The sequence below is a fragment of the Babjeviella inositovora genome, assembly GCF_001661335.1.
Source record: "Babjeviella inositovora NRRL Y-12698 unplaced genomic scaffold BABINscaffold_11, whole genome shotgun sequence".
NCBI classification, from domain to species: Eukaryota; Fungi; Ascomycota; class Pichiomycetes; order Serinales; genus Babjeviella; species Babjeviella inositovora.
In genome coordinates, this window is record NW_017566848.1 from 132,265 (window position 1) to 145,746 (window position 13,482).

At 46.5% G+C, this 13,482-nt stretch overlaps 7 protein-coding genes across 7 annotated transcripts; 4 read left to right on the plus strand and 3 right to left on the minus strand.

Annotated features, from left to right (window-relative positions):
- Positions 1-727: 727 nt before the first annotated feature.
- On the minus strand, positions 728-2,197 carry BABINDRAFT_162863 (Golgi transport complex subunit). Its single transcript, XM_019129585.1, has one exon. It carries the CDS (start codon positions 2,147-2,149, stop codon positions 998-1,000), a length of 1,152 nt encoding a protein of 383 aa, XP_018983520.1. The 5' UTR covers positions 2,150-2,197; the 3' UTR covers positions 728-997.
- Positions 2,198-2,793: 596 nt separating this feature from the next.
- Positions 2,794-3,923, plus strand: BABINDRAFT_162864 (uncharacterized protein). The gene has a single exon (XM_019129586.1). It carries the CDS (start codon positions 2,812-2,814, stop codon positions 3,880-3,882), a length of 1,071 nt encoding a protein of 356 aa, XP_018983521.1. The 5' UTR covers positions 2,794-2,811; the 3' UTR covers positions 3,883-3,923.
- A 305-nt stretch (positions 3,924-4,228) lies between these two features.
- Positions 4,229-4,991, minus strand: BABINDRAFT_88359 (uncharacterized protein). The gene has a single exon (XM_019132863.1). It carries the CDS (start codon positions 4,809-4,811, stop codon positions 4,389-4,391), a length of 423 nt encoding a protein of 140 aa, XP_018983522.1. The 5' UTR covers positions 4,812-4,991; the 3' UTR covers positions 4,229-4,388.
- SEC24 (COPII subunit) lies at positions 4,931-7,402 on the plus strand (the record flags this gene model as incomplete). The annotated part of the gene is made up of 1 exon (XM_019131950.1): positions 4,931-7,402. One exon carries the CDS (start codon positions 4,931-4,933, stop codon positions 7,400-7,402), a length of 2,472 nt encoding a protein of 823 aa, XP_018983523.1.
- A 1,231-nt stretch (positions 7,403-8,633) lies between these two features.
- On the plus strand, positions 8,634-9,104 carry BABINDRAFT_9424 (uncharacterized protein; the record flags this gene model as incomplete). The annotated part of the gene is made up of 1 exon (XM_019132956.1): positions 8,634-9,104. The coding sequence occupies one exon, from the start codon at positions 8,634-8,636 to the stop codon at positions 9,102-9,104; it is 471 nt and encodes a 156-aa protein (XP_018983524.1).
- A 370-nt stretch (positions 9,105-9,474) lies between these two features.
- Positions 9,475-10,317, plus strand: BABINDRAFT_9425 (uncharacterized protein; the record flags this gene model as incomplete). Its single annotated transcript, XM_019132957.1, has 2 exons — positions 9,475-9,491; positions 9,546-10,317. 2 exons carry the CDS (start codon positions 9,475-9,477, stop codon positions 10,315-10,317), a joined length of 789 nt encoding a protein of 262 aa, XP_018983525.1.
- Positions 10,318-11,822: 1,505 nt separating this feature from the next.
- Positions 11,823-12,707, minus strand: STE3 (Ste3p; the record flags this gene model as incomplete). Its single annotated transcript, XM_019132183.1, has 1 exon — positions 11,823-12,707. A coding segment is annotated over one exon (885 nt), but the record flags the coding sequence as incomplete, so codon positions are not given.
- Between the last annotated feature and the right edge of the window lie 775 nt (positions 12,708-13,482).

Genomic DNA, 13,482 nt, shown 5'->3' on the forward strand with positions numbered 1-13,482 from the left:
AGTGGATCTCTCTTGAAATTGCAAAACAACACGTGGCGGCGGACTTCCCCGCGGTTCAACGCTTGGTGTTTGAACGCGGGTTTGTCTCTGAGTTGGAGTTGCCTACGATAATCCCTACGAGTATTGACTATTGTACGGTGAATGAGCAGTCGACTGCTGCTACGACCGCCGGGTCTAAATCCTGTGTTGCCTTGAAGTTTCGGGGAAGAGCCCGTATTTTGGAAGCCATGAAGGCGAACAAATTTTGGTAGAATATATAGGTTTATTAATGTGTTTTTTTTTTGGCTATCTTGAAGAATGTATAAGCCGGGGGAAAGTAATTTTTGATCCTCAAGTTAGGTGTCCAATTTTCCACAACAAAACTCTGGAAACAAGGGGGAGGGTAAGGCTATGCTCTACCGCTGACTATTGCTCGTGCGTTCCATTACTGGTAGTGTAGCAAGTAAATAAGTACAGGATGTACGGCCTAAAAAGATAAATAGACATCCCTGAGATTTAATCTGAAAGATAGTACGTATGTTCATTTACTTTATTGGATTATAAACCAGTTACTCTGCCTAGCGTTGTATAAGTTTTGTGAATCGCGCATCTTGTCATGTGTTGGGGTGTCATAACTCAAACCTAACGCTGTTGCATACCATTTTGTATAATCAGGATATCTTGAACGATACACTTTTCTAGTTTTTGTTTCAACCTGCCTCTTTCTACCTAAATCTACACATATGTATTTGGTCAATTCATTAGCCCTAATTTACATTCTCATACTCTATTAATCTTGCCTACCTAGGACTACACCATGTCCTCAAGAAGGTATTTATGCAACTTTTGAAAGTAAAAATCAAACAAGGTATGCACCACGATGTGGGAGTAATATTTCTCTGGTAAACAGGCAATGTCATATTCCACTGTAATGAGCCGATTCGTCAAAGATCCATTGAAGAAAGTCAAAGGATTGCCTCTGTAAGTCAAGAAAATTCCCCTCCTTGGCGCTTTCACCTTATCTCCGGATATCGATCCCCTCCAAAGGTTGTAACATCAACTTCAAATAAGCGGCAGTCTCATCATCATCTGTGTGCGAAAGTTCTACAGCCTTTTCAATCGCCTCGCGAATGGCGGCCTTGTGGTTGCGCAAGTTCTTTGCGACAGGCCCCCCATTGCTCATGGTCGTATGCAACTTTTTTCCGTAGTCCTTGGAAACGGTCTTCCAATAGCAGCCAAGCATTGAGTCACGCAATTCATCACGCATCCACTCGCTCATGGTGGCAGTGCTGTAAGGACACGTGATGGTGGTCAAAAGTTGTGCGATGCGCGCAATCAACAGGGCACGTGTGCCCACCTCCGGCATCACTGCGGTAAACTGGCGCGGCGACGTAACGGCCTTGATCATAAGCTGCGCGGCGTGTTGCGCATGAGTTTGCATCACGTACACAAGTGTCTCTCGGGCTTTCTCTGGTGACATTGCAGCCAACGTGGAAAGAGCGCCGGTGAACTGTGCCACAATCACCGGATCCGTAAGCACAGCCAGCACGGCAGTGCTCTGGAGCACGTTTTTGTAGCACAAGTCTACGAGCTGCTGTCGCTTTGTAGCGGTCACAGGTAAATAATTGCGGACAATCGCCATGGATTTCAACGAGGGCATGGAATTAAGGTGCTGCTGGAGCTGGCTATGAGAGTTGGCCAACTTTAGCATCTTGGCTGGCAGAAGCTCAAAGTCTGCTTCCTCCTCAAGCTCGTACGTCAAGTATAGGAAATAGGCGACCCCACGGAGCAAGTCTGACGTCGTGTGGATTTTGCGCAACGCACCGTAAATCTTCTGGGCCCGGTCGTATGGCTCAAGAATATCGTTCTCTAGCTTGCGGAATGACCGTCTGGATTGGTCTAACGATGGCTTCAAGCTGTTCAAGTTGGCGGTGGTCTGCTCCATTTTGTTAACTTGTTGGATCAAGAGCTCGTAGTTCTCCGACGTGAGCTGCACCAAACGCTTCTCCACCTCCTGGATGTCATACCCAAGACGCTTCTCAGGGGTGTAAAGGTCCACCTCGGGGTCCATCTGCGAGTTTGTTGCTAGCAAAAGCTCGTTCGCAAACCGTTGGACCTGGAACTCCGGCGTCACAAAGTCCTCGAAGTCCGTCAATGGGTTTTCAGACATGATGTGGATACGGTGGATATAGACAGACTATACTAGGAAGGTCACGATATTTGGTTGTAAATTGTTGTTTAAGTAGGTAGAATTGGCTAGGTACGCTTAAAGGCAATCCAAAGTGAGTGCCTCCAACATAGTTATGTGGCCAGGTCAGCTGGAGCAAGTGCAGGTAACAGGTTTTTCTGCACGTGACAGGTTATTTTGGTTGGAGATGTGGCCCTTAAAAGGTATGATTGTATGTGTAATTTAAATGAATGGATCATGTTTAGGAAAATTAATAGTTTGTCAAAGAGTCTGGTATCTTTTTAAAACATAAATTATAATTATATACTAAGTGGATACTCTGTTAACAGGCAACTTTAGTGTCTTCCATCCAGGTTGATAATTCTATCGATCCAATTGCCACGGCACCACGAGCAGTTTTGGACGGGGTGTCCCTCTTGTTACTTACTAACAATTGGTGTTCAAAGGATAAAATGCACAATTCTTGGTTCATTATTGCATGGCCATTTCGTCATGTTTGTGAGATGTATCCTCCGCTAACGCCCTTCGCAACTTTACCTGATGCATCCTGTCTTCTGCATCTGCGTTGCATAATTTTTTTTTTTTTTTTTTTGAAAAATTCTGCATAGCATCACCGTGACGTCCCACTGGTATACAACCCCACCATGTCCTTTACTTTTGGGTTCTCACAAGGAGATTTTAGCGATGACGAGCTCACAGAAGACCCAAACCATGTAGAAGTGACCCGAGTGTTTGCAAACCCGTTGACAAATCTCCAGGTCTCGGCTGCCAACTTACCCCGGAAACACAGCCTTAGCACCATCTTGGCCACGTTGACGGGCGTGCGCGTGACTTTCCAAGGCTACAAGACCGTCCAGGACAATATCGTGTACCGTCGTGAGTTGTTCGACGTCAAGCACCAGTTGATGGCGGAGGATGATAACCACAACCAGGAGGAGCTTGACATCTTGATGGGCAACACCAACGAAGACGTGCGTGTCAACGTCTACGAAGGTGGCTTGAAGAGCTGGGAGTGCTCCTACGATACGGTGGATGTGTTAGCTGAGCGGATGCAGCAGCTCGGGGGCGTAGAAGCGTTCCGTGGCCAGTATCCGAAGATCTGCGAGTTCGGCTGCGGAACAGGGTTGCCGCTGTGTTTCTTGTTGTCCAAGTTCCTCGCAATGGAAAGCGAGCTTGCTACTGAGCTTGTGTTATCTGACTTTAACTACTCTGTCTTGCGCTTAGTCACCGTGCCTAACATGATCATCAACTGGGCGTCCACCGTGGACGTGTCGGAGTTAGTGCAGTGGCAGGCCTCAGCCGACGGCCAGCAGTTCGCCGATGATGAGTTATTGTTCACTCCTGTGGTGCTAGAGCACTTTGAACAGGCTTTGAAGCGGGCTAAAGTAGATGTTTCGGTGATCAGCGGTTCTTGGGGGGCCCAGTTCAATGACCTTGTGGGGCGCGGCAGCGTGGATCTCTTGGTCAGTTCTGAAACCATCTACGCACCATCCACACTCCCAGTGGTCGGCGAGTCCATTATCGAGTTGTTGTGCAGCTCCACCGGCTTTGCGTTAGTTGCCGCGAAGGACATCTACTTTGGCGTAGGTGGTAGCGTCGGCGAGTTTGCTCAGTATTTGACCCAAAGAATTGCCCATGGGGTGAAGATTGCCTTCCAGGTCTGCAAGATCGAGAGCAGTTTGCAAAGAAGTGTAGTCGAAATCACCAAGGCGTAGGATAGTTATGTAAGACTTGAACGAATATTACAATATTTAAGAACTATAATGAGGGTTAGTAGGTCAAGAGGAGGTGGTAAAGCTTCACCTCATTCTGGCATTTGGTTAGTCTTGTCCTGTAACACGCGTTAAAATTTCCGGTAGAATAAACATTCTTCTTGTTTCGCCACGTGGAAGAAATAATCATGGAAAATGTATTAAAAAAAAGCGTTATGTCTACAGTGAATTCGAGACGCCTGTATCGTTCGCCATGTATACGTAATTAGCCAGCTATTGCTACTAACTATCAGCTAAAGGCAGGAATTGTTCTAGCTTTCAGATAACCTAACCGTATGTCCACCTTAGCCCGAAAAACTGCTGCTGTTTCACCAATTCCAGTGTAGACAGTTAGTGGTAAATACTGCACATGCAATGGAAATATCAATCATATCCAAATACAGTAGAACAAGCAGCTATACAACTTATGCCATGAAGCTTAAACATATACTTGTATGTGTATGGAGCTCCTATATACTCAAGTGGCCGTGTGATATGTAGCCCACGGCATACCCGTATCTGTGATTCATAAACATGAGTAGGATGTTATATCTGTAGCCACACACGCAATGCCTGAGCCATATACGTGTTTTTTCCGGTAACAATGTCTCATGCGCCACATCAGCCCCACACATTCCATTTAGCCTGCACCGCCACTCACTCCTCGGTCCAGGTGGTCGTGCGCGGAATCTCGATCTCCAACGCATGAGCTGTTCAGAACAAGACACGCCGCTTTTTAAGCGCCCACCTCTTTTTCCCCCACAACCCAATTGCTCCTGACACACCACTCTCCATGTCAGAAACTCCAGCACAGGCCCAAGCCCGCTCGGGCAAAAGAAGAGTGTACGCCCCGGCGCAGTACCAGATGGGCGGTGGCCCAGCGCCGGGTGCATCGCCCGTCAGCGCGCAACACCCCGCGACCGCTGGCGCGGGTCCTGCGTACTTTTCGCCAGCCGCCGTGTCGCCACTGGTCCAATTTGGGGTCGATCAAGTGACCCAGGGCATCAACAACATGTCTGTGGCGCAGGACTATTCCCAGTACGGTGGATACCAGCCAGCAGCGCCAGCGCCAGCCTATGGTCAGGCCCCAGCGCCGGCATACGGGGCCCCAGCCTACGGCCAACAGGCTCCAGCTGCCTTACCCTTAAACCAGTTGTATTCCACTGACTTGTTGAGTGAATTGCCAGCGCCAATCGGTGACCTCCAGTTCGCGCCACCGCCGTTGGTACTTCCAGCTGGCGCCAGCGTCACCGGTGGTGACACGTCCAACGCGCCGTGCGAGTACCTCAGATCGACGTTAAACGTGATTCCTAAAAACAACTCGACCTTGAAGAAGACCAAGCTTCCATTAGCGTTGATCGTGCGTCCGTACGTGTCGCTCCGCGATGACGATAGACCTGTCGCCGTCGTCTCTGATACCATTATCTCCAGATGTCGCCGCTGCCGCTCGTACATCAACCCGTTTGTGGCGTTTGTCGAGCAGGGCAAGAGGTGGAGGTGTGCGTTGTGTAACCTCCAAAACGATGTGCCTTCGGGCTTCGACTACAACTCGCACATGAGCCAGTCCGTCAACAGATACGATCGTAACGAGTTGAACCACTCGGTTGTCGAGTTCATCGCTCCACCAGAGTACATGGTGCGTGCGCCGCAGCCACTTGTGTACGTGTTCGTCATTGACGTTTCTATCAGCGCCGTTGCATCCGGATTGACTGCGACCGTCGCGCGGACCATTTTGGAGAGCTTGGACCGCATTCCAAATAAAGACGGCAGAACGCGCGTCGCGTTCATTGGGGTCGATTCGTCCTTGCACTTCTTCCACATCCCGGCCGAAGCCGATGGCGAGCCTTCCTTGATGGTCGTGCCGGACCTCGACGAGCCGTTCCTCCCGGCGCCGGACAACCTCCTCGTTACTCTCCAGGACAACCGTCTCCAGGTCGAGAAGTTGTTGGAGAAGCTCCCAGGAATCTTCGCGGATACGCAGAACGCGAACTTTGCGCTTGGACCGGCGTTGAGAACTGCCCATAAGATGATCGCGTCCATCGGGGGTAAGGTACAGGTGTTTGCTGCCACCTTGCCAAACATGGGTGTCGGGAAGCTAACCCTCCGTGACGAAGAATCCGTGTCGCAGAAGCCAAAGGAAGCTAGCACCTTGTTAAGCAGCAACTCGCCGTTCTATAAGACGTTTGCCATCGAGTGCAACAAGTCGCAGATCACGGTCGACATGTTCTTGAGTTCCAGCAAGTACCAGGATGTGGCATCGTTGGCCAACCTTCCACGCTTCACCTCCGGGCAGACGCACTTTTACCCGGCGTGGACCGCTGCGCGCGTTGAGGACGTAACCAAGTTCTCGCGCGAGCTTTCCAACCACTTGTCCATGGACATCACGTTGGAGGCGGTCTTGAGGGTCAGAGGCTCCGGCGGTATCCGCATGTCGGCATTCTACGGCAACTTCTTCAACCGGTCTTCCGACTTGTGCTCGTTCCCAACCTTCCCGCGGGACCAGTCGTACGTGATCGAGATGAGCCTTGAGGAAAACTTGGTCAAGCCGTTTGTGGTTGTCCAAGCTGCGGTCTTGCACACCACCGCGTTCGGCGAGAGACGTATTCGTGTCGTCACGTTGGCGATTCCAACCTCCGACGATCTCCGCTCCATTTACGCGTCGGCGGACCAATTGGCCATCGCCAACTACTACACGCAGAAGGCCGTCGAAAAGGTATACAGTTCGTCTTTGAATGATGCCCGAGAGCTCTTGAGCAACAAGGTGTCCGATATCTTGTCCGTGTACAAGAAGGAGGTTGCTCCGGCGAACATGGGCGGTTCATCGCCGTTGCAGATATCCACCAACATGCGCATGTTGCCGTTGATCCTCCACTCGTTGACCAAACACATTGGGTTGAGAAACGGCAAGGTGCCGTCAGACCACCGTGCGTCCGCGTTGAACAAATTGGCGTCCTTGCCGTTGCCACAGTTGATCCAGTACATCTACCCGACCGTCTACTCTTTGCACGACATGCCGGACGAGTGTGGGCTCGCGGGCGAAGACGGGCAGATGATCTTGCCAGCCGCCTCCAACGCCTCCAGCGAAGTCTTGGAGAAGTACGGTTTGTACTTGATCAGCAATGGTCAGGAGATGTTCTTGTTCGTCGGTGGCGATGCTGTGGATGGCCTCGTCGCAGACGTGTTTGGCGTAGCCACTATCCACGAGGTTACTGTGGGCAAAACTGAGTTGCCGGTGCTCGACAACGATTTCAACATCCGTGTCAGGGCCATTATCGATACCATCAGAGACAGCAACTCCACGATCGTGTACCAGAACTTGTACATCGTCAGAGGGCCGTCACCAAACGAACCGCTCAACAACTCCAACCGCGATTTAATGGCCTTGAGAATGTGGTGCTTTAGTGAGTTGGTTGAGGATAAGAACAACGGCGGTCTGTCCTATAGAGAGTTTTTGGGCGCCTTGAAGCAGAAGCTTGCCAGTTAGCTCAAAAGTAAACAATTCTTGTTTCATATATTTCTTTTTTATCTATCCTTTAATTTACAGCGTGTAGGTCGCGTACCAGAATGAAGGAAAGGAAATTTTCACAAGGTCGGTAGTTTGTATAACTAGAACGTGGAACATGTACCATATGAACGCTGGAATACAGATAGATTGAGATGAGATTCAGAGTCTCGAGGAGGTATGGTATGGCGAGGATGACTGCTGGAGAAGGGGTAGGCAAAGACCAGCTGTCAGATCCAGGCACACTAATGTATAGGCATTATGAGACGTCCAATAATCCTAATTTTCAGCCATTGTCTTCTCTCAAGCTATCAGACTATTTTCTTCTTCATTAGATTTACCTAAAATCTGCTCATTTCCTTAAGTCTATCTACTTAATTGGAGATTTTCTTCTAGATAATGACTAGGACTATGTTCCATATTTGTTCGTTTTGTTACTCAAGCCATTTGCAGGTTACTGCCTAATCCGGCAGTCAGGTGCGGTCCAACCAAACTCCCTGAAATACACGACATATAGGCCAATTTTTTTCCGCACGTGACACAGGATTGGTGGTGGATGAAGCGTCACCTCAGTTGAAAAAACAGCTTTAAGCACAATCGCTCACTCGTATCTGCCCGTTTGATAACACTTAGTACCACACATATGTATGTTGTCTTGTTTTACCTCACCCTTGGTCTTGTCTAGTAATGCCTATACCCACGATTATATGCATCCCGTTCCGCGACATGAGTCTTGACTGAATCTGGCCTAATTTGCTCATACCTGCCTCCCTTCAGAGCAGATCCCACGCTCCTTCGTCCGCACCACAACCTCTAAGAGCCGTATCCTATATAACTGGCTCAAGTCTAGTATACCAAATCGCATGATTCCACCCTAGACCACGGTTTCCAGAGTGCTGTCGTTTGCATCTCGTCCATCCGGCACAATGGACACGCCATATTACTAAATCATTCCAATTGATAAGTATCCAGCTCAAAGACTGCCTGTATCCCGTTATCCTCACTTATATCGCTTTCTGGTGTCAAAGGCAGCTTTCATAACAGTACCGGCCAATGAAAATGCGTACTTTTTTTTTCCTGTGCTCCCGGGCTGCATAACCACAAATTTATCACACCATGGAATCGTGAAATATATGCAAGACTGATTTTGCCTTACAAGACCAAGGTGAACTATGCGCTCGTGACTACTAACATCTTTTTTTTATAGCAAAAAATGTTCCGCCAAGCTTTACGTACCCTCCCACACGCTCCAAAGTTCGCTGCTGTCCGTTTAAACTCCACTGTCGCTGTCAAGCCATTGTCTAAGGCTTTAATCGGTGGTATTGAACAGAGATTCGAGACCTTGGCCAAGGCTGATCAGAACGAAATCGTCGAATCTTTGGCCAAGCGTCAGCAGGGTTCCTGGTCTGAATTGACCAAGGACGAAAAGAGAGCTATCTGGTTCATTCACTACGGTCCATACGGCCCAAGAAAGCCATTGTACACTGCTGAAGATAAGGTCTGGATCGCCAAGGCTGTCGTCATCTCCCTCGCCTTCTGTGGTGGTTTGTACGCTTTCCTCAGATCTTTCGCTGCCCCGCCACCAAAGACCATGACCAGAGAATGGCAAGAGGCCTCCGACGAGTACTTGAAGTCCAAGAACGCTGAACCATTCTCCGGCTACTCCCAAGTCCAATCCAAATAAGCCTTTCACTCTGAAACACCCTATCTGATGCTCAACTAGGTTGGATGTTTTAAGAAAAGTATTCATTTCCCCACAAAGGTTACTGCCAGCTGCACTTCGTAAGGCACTAAACTGTCAAATACGCTCACAGACGATAGAGGTTGTGTTGTATTTTGCATTCTATTTATGTTCCATGTTTTTTTAACTTAATCACAAGTTTAAAGTTCTCCAGTCTTTGTAAGTTCTCTAACCTTTGAAAGTTCGTTGTAACAGCCTTGCTGTGGTTACAGGGTATGCAGCGCTAGAAAAAGTAAGAAAAATGTAAAAATTATATTTCATTATACAACAATACGTATACAACACCCTCTAAGATTGTGATATAACGTGCCAAATGCCTGAATTCAAGAAGTACGTGAGAAGAATATTATCCCTTGTTTGAAGTCACTGCTAACCTTTTGTTAGGATTTCCCGCGCAGACCTATACAATTCCGAGTCAGGATCAGAGCACTGCAACAGCGAGGATAAGTTCGTGTTACCAAAGATAGAATTTGAGTTTGTCGAAACCAATGTGGAAGAATCTCTCACTTCGCAAGCTGTCGTCGAAGAAAACCTGGATGTGGAGGAAGAAAACGGCGAATTCGACTTTCCTCTTTTTGCTCCCTCCACGGCACCAAAGGAATCCAAAGCCGAAGATGGCTTAGAAGAGAGAGGAAGAGCAAAGGTTCAGAAGATTACGCTAAGAGAGCATTCTGTCGATGTGGTTATCAACGAGAGGCCTACTTCCTATTACAGGGCCATATACACAGAAAGCGATAAGGACAGTTTCGCCAATGTTGCCGTTTCAGGTGAGCAAATCTTCACCTCTTCCGCAGTTGCTTATCCGGACCCATGTCCCTGGAAAATTCTTGATTTGTTAGCCTTCAATGCTAACGTTGAAAAGGAACTGAAGAGGAGGCTAAATTCTAAGCGAATTAGCAGACCAGGGCAGAAGAAGAGAGCGGGCATAATCCAGTCGAAAGAGAGAAAAGCCCAGAGGGTTAAATTTGCGAAAGAAGTCGCTAAGCTTGAGCTAGAAAAGTTGCAAAAGAAGATCAACCGTAAGAGAGGCGGTAAAAAGCATAAGAGGACTGGGGGCGCGCCTATTGCGAAGAGTGCTGTAAAGCCGAAGGGTAAAGCTTCCGGGAAGCCAAAAGCTTCTGATCCGGCAAAGCCAAAATACAGAACTCAAGCCTAGCTTTGGTGGAGATGTTGGACATAGAGGCCACCACCCCAGGTTTCATGCCACTATTACTCTCTATCGGCTGTCTGTGAAAGACCATCTGGTTCTCTTAATCCACTTGAGTTGTTATCATCTGGAGGCGTGTATGTCTGTATAGTCTCTATTGAGGCGTCCCAAATAGGAAATTTTTGCCTCACCTTCTGTCACAAATGAGATACCAATCTACTCGGGTATATAGCAAAAAAAAAGAGATGTATCAAGTTTATTTCAGAAAGTACTTGAATATATTTGCTGAGGAATTATACGTGTGTATAAAACCATTGGAATTCTCCCCGCGGCTGATTTCGAAAAGATCTGACCCACAGAATGTCAAATCGCTACTTTGTGCCAGTGAAATCAGATACTTTCTTAGTGACCGATGGTTTCGAATCTGAGTCATTCAATAGTCACTGTTTATGTCAACAGTGTGTATACTTGAGGAGTATAGTGAAGTATTGCGCAAGTGTATGAGAAAGAAGGGCACCTGAAGCAGTGATCTGATCAAGAATACTAACGATCAAAATGTCTAGCTTTTCTGGGCGGGATTCCTATTTTTCCCTTTTTGGTGTGTAAATATCCTGTTCTATCTTTTTGCAGTTTGGTACTCTTTGGATTCCGTGACAGCTTTTAGTGTCTCGCACTATCCCACAACTTTTTATGGTTGTGATGCAGAGAATTTCATCCAAAGCTCTACAGGTGCAATCCCTGGGGTTTCAACGGGAATACCTTCTTTCGAATCAAATAATGTATCATCGGAAAGCACGTACAGCCATGAACAGTTACGTCGATTTGTGAAAACATGGGCGAGCAGGTCTTTTGCTGGGCTAATCGGGTTGATGGTTGTGATTCTATTTCTCGTTCTAGTGATAAATTTTTCTGATCACGGCGGACCCTTTCCTTTAACTTCCAGCCTCAAGAAATAGAAGCTTCCTATTATATATAATATTTTTAAATGAGATCAAGCAATGTAACCTATTAGAATAATATTACTGACTATGAAGGTCAAGTATTGGAACACCCACGGATGGGGCAATTCAGACCTTTACGTTATATGAAAGCCGAGATGGCTATGACAAGGCTTTCAACGAAATCATTGGATTCGGCCCTTGCTTCCTTGTATCATATGACGGTGTTTCGTTACTGGTAGTACTTAAATATTTCAAATGGTAAACCATCTCGTAGTCTCCGTCGTCATATGCTGTTTCGTCATTTGGGTGGATTGCATTGTAGAGTTCGTCTTTTGTGCAGTGGCCCACAGTACCTCTATGCGGAGAGGATTCGCCCAATGTCTTTGTCCCGTAAAGAAGATTATCTTTTAGTAGCGACATATCCTGTGACAAGGTTTGGTGGTCTCTGTGAAATGTCGTATTGACGGTTTTATGGTTTGGATTTTGTGTCTTGCATTTCACAACCGTATTCCGAACTGAACTTTTTAGTCTCGCTATTGACTCAGCCAACCCGTTATATAATCTTTCCCCCGTTATTCTGCGTGCCACTCGTTGATACAACTTCACCGAGTCCTCGCCCAACCCAAAAATGATGAACGTGAGATACGCCAAAGTGATATGCAACCACCTATCATACTTCGGGGATCCCAGGTCTTTGAACAAGATAATTCCCCATAATAAACTGTCGTGGATATCAGAGAAGTCAAACCCACCATCAATACTATTCATAGCGATAACCAAGAAATATAACGATAAGGGACACATAACACAAACAACCAAAAAGCAAAACAAGAGTAGTCGAGCAAATCTGGTCAAGTTCAACCCAGAATTAGTGCAGTGCAAAATATCTTTGACATCCTTTCTTATCTGGAAGAACTTAATGATTGTCATGAGCGCCAAGACGAAGCTGGTCAAAGACCATAACACCATTGGTATAGAAAGAATCAATACCGATACCCAGTTTGGGGCTAGAGAGTACTGGCAGCCTGAGTATCTGAATACCAAAAACCGAGCATCCTGGACGACGTAAATAATTGCCATTATAACGATCGGAGTGATCCAGCACATACACGCTTCAATGATGCGCCTCTTTTTGGTGTTCAAGAGCAAAGAGGACTTGGCATTCAAAATTAAGTATAAATCTAAGGCGATTGCCCCAACACATGAACATATTCCGACATTCACACCCACCTGAAGCTTGGAGATAATGTCACAGTACCCTCTGCCGCTGTACGTAGACGAGTAGTTCTTGCCCAGCCATATTGCCGCAGAAATAAAGGTGTTTAGATTCATCAAGAATAGCCAGGAGATAAGAGATATAGCAGGAATGTTGGAGCATTTAATGTTCCATGCCAACGGTGGAATAGTAAAGATCAATGCGATCAACGATAAGGTCATCAACGCTGGTCCATAACTCATTTTGTTCGGAGCTATGATAAAACGTAGAACCAGTGAGCAGTTATCTGATGAGCGAACCTTTTTCTTGAGGCAGGGATCCTTCACAGACAATTTTCTCTTTTAAAGTATACGAAAAGTATTTTAGAGGCTATGGGGAAAACACTATTTATATACTCCTTTTAAAGCTACACTTCTGCTCTCTGTTAGGCTAACGTTCATCGAGTGCCCCATATGTGATTTTCCCCATAGTTTCGAACTCGTGGCCGGAAGATATATATCGGAACTATTAGCGTAACCGTATATGCGTTTCCTTTGACGTCCTAAAGGAGAAATTATTTAATGAGGTCTCGCCTCGGTGCTTATTTTTATGTCGAATATACCAATATGTAATGCCCATGAAGCGATACGTGGAATCTGAGCCGCAACCCATACATAAAATATGTATGACATAAGGACAGAGAGACAATTTACCTAATCAGGGTTTAAAAGGGTTATAGTTTGTACACGTGACCAGCTAGCCTCTCGCAAGAGAAGCACCAACGCCACAATATATTCGCTTTTAATTACTCGTATATGCAAATATTTATGTCAGTATTATCATCGTTATTAAAAAAAAATAGTCCTTATAGCTTAAAGAATCTTTGAAGGCTATTATACAGGTATATATAAAGGAGGTGTCTATATGAAATTAGATATTCACATATATACATAATTTCATTTTATAACTAATCAATTCCAATGTTAGCGTAAACATAGTTTTCAAAAACTTGGAAATAAATATTTTTACAACTGGCTA

Bases quoted from the DNA above. Each gene is read 5' to 3' on its own strand.
- BABINDRAFT_162863 (XM_019129585.1), bottom strand. From the start codon at position 2,149: ATGTCTGAAAACCCATTGACGGACTTCGAGGACTTTGTGACGCCGGAG.
- BABINDRAFT_162864 (XM_019129586.1), top strand. From the start codon at position 2,812: ATGTCCTTTACTTTTGGGTTCTCACAAGGAGATTTTAGCGATGACGAG.
- BABINDRAFT_88359 (XM_019132863.1), bottom strand. From the start codon at position 4,811: ATGCACCCGGCGCTGGGCCACCGCCCATCTGGTACTGCGCCGGGGCGT.